This window comes from Dipteris shenzhenensis, chromosome 24 (assembly GCF_047967505.1).
Source record: "Dipteris shenzhenensis isolate YYH24624 ecotype China chromosome 24, Dip_SZ_1.0, whole genome shotgun sequence".
NCBI classification, from domain to species: domain Eukaryota; kingdom Viridiplantae; phylum Streptophyta; class Polypodiopsida; order Gleicheniales; family Dipteridaceae; genus Dipteris; species Dipteris shenzhenensis.
In genome coordinates this window covers 18,999,195-19,004,565 of record NC_141619.1, presented here as the reverse complement: position 1 = coordinate 19,004,565, position 5,371 = coordinate 18,999,195, and the positions used below count along the sequence as shown (strand labels likewise).

Genomic DNA, 5,371 nt, shown 5'->3' with positions numbered 1-5,371 from the left:
AGAGATTAGTATAATAGGTAAATAGAATAGAAGAGGAAACAACCATTAAATAGGGGAAGATTTAAGATGGGAAATGGGAGAGAAATGAATGGAGGGTGGGTGAAAAGAGAAAAATACTAGGAAGAGAGATTGAAAGAGGGGTTTTGGGAAATGGGGGGAGGGAGGGAAGGGAGGCGGGGGTTGTCGGGGGGAGAACTAATGAGCAAGTGACCGAACCAATGGAAGAAGGGATAATAAGTGTGTGTGTGTGTGTGTACACACATCCCCTCCCACCCCCACCGCCATCCCCCCTATTTTCAAGTATCGTGTCCAGGACAACTCATGTATGAGAAATCAAGTATCACGAATCAAATATCAAGTAATCCCAAATATAAATGTGTGGCGAAATATATATTGTACCTCTTACCTTGTAATGACTAATGCATATTATCAAGAGTGGCAAAGAATGCTGCCTCATCATGTAGACAAGGGCGATATACAATGTCGCTTGAGTGGCCAAGGTCATGATCTCATATTTGATGGTCACCTTTTGAGGAGAGCATTCATGTTGAGCAGTATATTATTGTGTGCCTACCTTGTCCCTATGGCAACACTATCCATGTTTTCACGTGTGTTGCACACATGTGGATGTGGGCATGCAAAGGCGTTTGCAGACGCCGTGCATGTGCACGAAAGTTGGACGTCATTTAGAACGTTACATAAACAATACGGCCAAAAAACATTAAATTTGTCCGTACTTTTAATATAATTGCAACAATCCACTACTCTCAATGTCCATACCACTCTGTACAAGTATGCATCAAATTGGGAGAGGTTCAGATTAACAATGCCAAATCTCCTGCAAGTTGTGTTTGCAACCGCAGTTATTGCCATGGAAAGGACCGGCAAACCAGCTTCAGGATCGATTGTGCATTGACAGCAGGTTGTTGACAATAGGCTTCGTTGTGTCTTCCCCTTGGCCATCAGCTGAAGGATTTTTCAGAAATTCAAGAACGATGGAAATGAGCACAAGGACGGAGAGCCCACGACCTCAATGTTTACATGCTCACTCTTAGAACAAAAATTATTCACTTTCATCCTCAGAGCTCTCATAGGCCAAGCCCAACAAACCACTTCCGCCGGTTGCTCCAGCATCTGATGGTCCCTTTTTGTTCGTTCTTGCCAAATCTTCATCAGAACCTGGTTTGTCACTCTTCATGCCCCCTATTTCACTACTAGGTCCAACCACACACTGACGCTTGGGCTTGATCTCCACTATATTCTTCAGCAACACTTGCTGTCTAAAACCCAGGCATGATGATGCTGATATAAGTCTTGCAAAATATGGTTCACAGTATCCTCAAAGAATTCACAAAACAACCAGGTCAAGTAACAGATTACCTTATTCCACTGCGAGGCTTTGATTCTACACGAAGGGGTGGTGGAGTAGATGAGGCCGAAGCATCTGCTAAACTTGCTGCTCTGTAAAACAGAAACGTTAAGGATATCATAATAGGGATTAGTCCTGTGATAACCAGACATTCAAAATAAGACAATTCTGGATATTTTGAAGGCCGCAAAGGCTCTTTTCTCAGTACGGCGTCGAAGGCGTTCAGCATCCTCTTCTGCCTCCATTTGCTCTTTCAGGTATAGTAAATCATCACTATCAAGAGCTGTAGGTCCCTCCCACATGGGATTCACATCGTCAGGAAATTTCTCAAACATTACTCGCAACAACTCAATAACAAATTTGAAAGCCAAGAGAGGCAAGTGATACCCCCGCGACCATGAAGATAACCCCCCCGCTCTCCAGCCACCTCCTGCATCTGTGTTGTCGATAAAGCCCAAGGTGCCACGCCGTGATCCCTGTCCGGGCAAGTTCTCAGAAACATGCATTTACATAGAAAAGAACAGAAATAACCAGCCTACTATACCCAAACATACTAAAGTATGAGCTCATGTGTAGAGCAAGGAAAAAGATGAAAAAGTAAATCAAATCGGATATATGGAGATGGGAACATTAAAGGGCATTGACACCAATATTTCATCTGTCCCTAATATTTCATCTGTCCCTTAGCTCATGCCACGAAGTAGGTACCAAAAAATTGCAAAATCAATCAGTACTACTGACAAAACCACCATCCAAGTCCCAAAACCACTACAGAAACTTGTTCTTGTCTGCAGTTTCACATCGAACAGGATTTTTTATGTGATTCTTTGTCCTCAACCTCTTTAGCAGTGCTCCCAAAGTATCACTCATCCCTAGAAAAACCAAAACCCCGGTTTTCATGGTTTTTAAGACCTAGTATGCTCCAAACCTGGGAGGGTATTTTCACTAGGGGGTCATCAATCATGATTCATATTTCATAATCCGATTTGATTATTTTCCATTAGTCATCTTCAAGCACCTATAACCAGGACCTTAAAATCCCTCACAAACTTTAACCTCTCTCGCAACAAAATTCCAAGAGGTAGGGATCAGTAGCTGCTGGTTCTCAGCTCATTTGAGAAATAGACCTAGAATGCTAGGGTAAACACACTAATGCTGGGAAAGAAAGGGAGTTTATTACAGAAAGTAGGATCCAAAAGTACGAATTGAAGAGGTTGTCAATGTACAAAATCAATCACCAACTATGTACAAAATCATCTAATGCCAGGATACTACAAGTAGATAGAATGCAACAAAGGAAGAAGAGAGTCTATAATCCACTTTGAACAACATTATGGAAAAATAAAAAATAAAATTACCTTTGAAATCCCAACCCAAACGACAAAAACTTCAATAGCAAAAAGGGAGAAACAAATCAACGAGCCCGATCCACTAACCTTAGCAACCATTCTTTTAAAAACCAGGTCTTCATCGTCAGCCTTATCTTTCGTTCCCTTTGCACCCCATTTCTTGTCTGCAGAAAAGCAAACAATTCTAAGATTAACATATGTATCAAGCCAACAGAGCTAGGACTTTGCCAAACCTGCTTCGCCCTGAAGAAATAACAAATGGAAAGCACTTAACATACATCTGCGCAACACTGTATTCAGAAACGCATAGCTATGCCGAGCAGCAAATATCTTCACGCCTATTTGGAGCAACGTAAATAATCAAACACCTTGTCCTAAAGAAAACCCGTCATGCAGCGAGCCTCTCTTGTGCTCAAAAACTTCAAAACGCACAGGCAGCGTCTACCTTTGGGATCGCTGAGATTTGTGTATTCCCGGACCTCTCTGCCGGCCATGGGGAGTGCAGCAACTTCTGAACAGCCTTCGGTTTTTGTACAATCTGATCGTTACTAAAATTAGCCTCTCATTTCTCTGAAAAAATAAAATGTTTTTCCCCCAAGATTTATTACTTTTAAACTGCCCACAAGCAGTTTTGCCATCCGGTCACGGTGACCTCATTAGTTAGTTGCTCTTAGGTAAAGAGAGGTTCGTGTACTCTTTCGTTGGTGTATTCTGATGGCTTCGTTGCTCAGAAATTCATCCAACTTCGACACGGGCGTGCAGAGATGGACCTCATCGCTTCTGTAGATAGGCGCCCCTCTGATCAGAGAAGCCAATATTGGCTCCCTCTGTTGACGAGGGGCTAGTAGAAAAACCATATGGGGAAGCTCGTGTCAGGCAGATCCTTATTTGCTCTTACACAATTAGATTAGCATGTTGTGTGTGATGTGCATGGACTTCAAGATTTTTTGAATGGGAGAAGGTTATAAATTGTTGGGGTCAATCATTGAGAGCTTGTGTGATGTTTGCAATTGGAATTGTTGTGAACGATTTTGATACTTTGATGGTGGAGTCTGAAGGTGTGTTCGCATGCCTTTTGTAGCGGATATCGAACTTTGGTTCCGTTGTCTTGGTGTTGCATGTCGTATGTAGGCTGTGGAATAGATTGACAGTCTCCATCTTGGAAGGGCCAGGATAGTTTTCGGTGTGGTCGTAAGTGGTTTCAGTGGGGGACCTTCATTGAGATGGGAGTCTATCCATGCACATTCGCTCAGTTTGTGGGAATGGTGTCTTCAATTAGGGAATCTATGTGTTGGGTCGAGCAAAAATCGTCTGGGGTTTACGAGTTCGTGTGCGTGACTGCGTAATTTGGGTCAATTCCGATATGTTGAGCAGAATTTGTGGGTGCTTTACAATTTACTGTGTGTGGACTATCTCCCTAATCTGTGTGCGTTCCTCGGTCGGTTCTGGAGGGTCTTTGGGATCGTCTCTATGTGAATCGCAGAGACTCTCTACGTGGATGATGGAGGCTATTTGATGCGGTGAACAAAAGTCACAACTGTTTTGTTGGGTGGTCTCTGCGAGTGGAGTCTGCAAGTTGAAAAATCTGTCAGTGGTGTCTGCAAGTTCGATAGTGTGCGAGTTGCATCCGCAAGTCCAAGAGCTCTCTATTGTGCTAACAATTCATGTTCTTGTGGCATTGCTACGGAAATGTTGTGATCATAGTATTACTTTATGTGTGTGTGTGCGCATGCGCGCACATGCCCACGTGCTATGTTTCTCGATTGCTCAATCGTGGATTCCTTTGTTCTGTCATTCTGAGTTGCCTTTCGGAGTATTACAATATGTGTGTCATCAAATATATCGTTCTAAGTTGCCTTTCGGAGTATTACTATGTGTGTCAATTTTTAGGCAATCCAGGTTCCGAGGTAAGGGTCCACTTACCTGCCACCATCCTAGGAATATAGACAACCATATGGATTCTTAGATAATTACAAAATAGTTTAAGTCACAAGTGGAGTAAGGAGCGAATGAGTGCATGGGTTGAGAAGGGGTTAGTGAAGGTATGGGAGGATTAGTGTGCTTAGTGTGCGGGATGGTTAAAAGGAGAGAGTAAAGGGGAGATTTCATGGGGGTACATAAAACAATAATTGATAGTTGGGGAAGTATACATGTGTGTGTGTGTGTGCGTGTGTGCATGCATGTGTGCTATGTTTCTCGATTCTCAATCGTGCATTCCTTTGTCCTGTCGTTCTAAGTTACCTTTCGGAGTATTACTATGTGTGTTTCATCTACTATGTTTTGAGGTTATTTTGTCATTCTTAGTTGGTAGAGGATTACGTGTAGGTGTTTCATGTGGATTAGTCTATGTGTATTGTTTGTATGGCATTTGCATATAGGTACCCCCACATTTCAATAAGAAGAACATAATTCAATGTAATATGCTACTCCAAGACAATTTTATGATGCAATAGTTGTATAATATATTAGGTGTCTGCAATTGCATGAACAATTGAATTAGAATTTTATCATAGTTGCATGCATGTCAATGAAAAAAAATTCATCATAGTGTTTGTGACTACGGTGTGGACAATGCTTGCGAGTTAAGTCAATGAATTAAAATTTGATCATAGTGTCTGTGGATATGGTGTGGACAATGCTTGCAACTTCATAT

General features: G+C 42.1%; 1 protein-coding gene across 1 annotated transcript; it reads right to left on the bottom strand.

Moving 5' to 3' along the window:
• Nucleotides 1-404: 404 nt before the first annotated feature.
• LOC147886323 (uncharacterized) lies at nucleotides 405-3,283 on the bottom strand. The gene is made up of 6 exons (XM_087395543.1): nucleotides 3,164-3,283; nucleotides 2,806-2,882; nucleotides 1,757-1,805; nucleotides 1,546-1,652; nucleotides 1,381-1,463; nucleotides 405-1,280 (listed from the first exon to the last, which is right to left on the bottom strand). The coding sequence occupies exons 1-6, from the start codon at nucleotides 3,210-3,212 to the stop codon at nucleotides 1,064-1,066; spliced, it is 582 nt and encodes a 193-aa protein (XP_087251669.1). The 5' UTR covers nucleotides 3,213-3,283; the 3' UTR covers nucleotides 405-1,063.
• Between the last annotated feature and the right edge of the window lie 2,088 nt (nucleotides 3,284-5,371).

Coding starts and splice junctions, on each gene's coding strand:
- LOC147886323 (XM_087395543.1), bottom strand. CDS start 3,212: ATGGCCGGCAGAGAGGTCCGGGAATACACAAATCTCAGCGATCCCAAA. Junction 1,653..1,756: donor TTATCTTCATGGTCGCGGGG/GTATCACTTGCC, acceptor AGGGACCTACAG/CTCTTGATAGTGATGATTTA. Junction 1,281..1,380: donor AAGCCTCGCAGTGGAATAAG/GTAATCTGTTAC, acceptor CCTGGGTTTTAG/ACAGCAAGTGTTGCTGAAGA.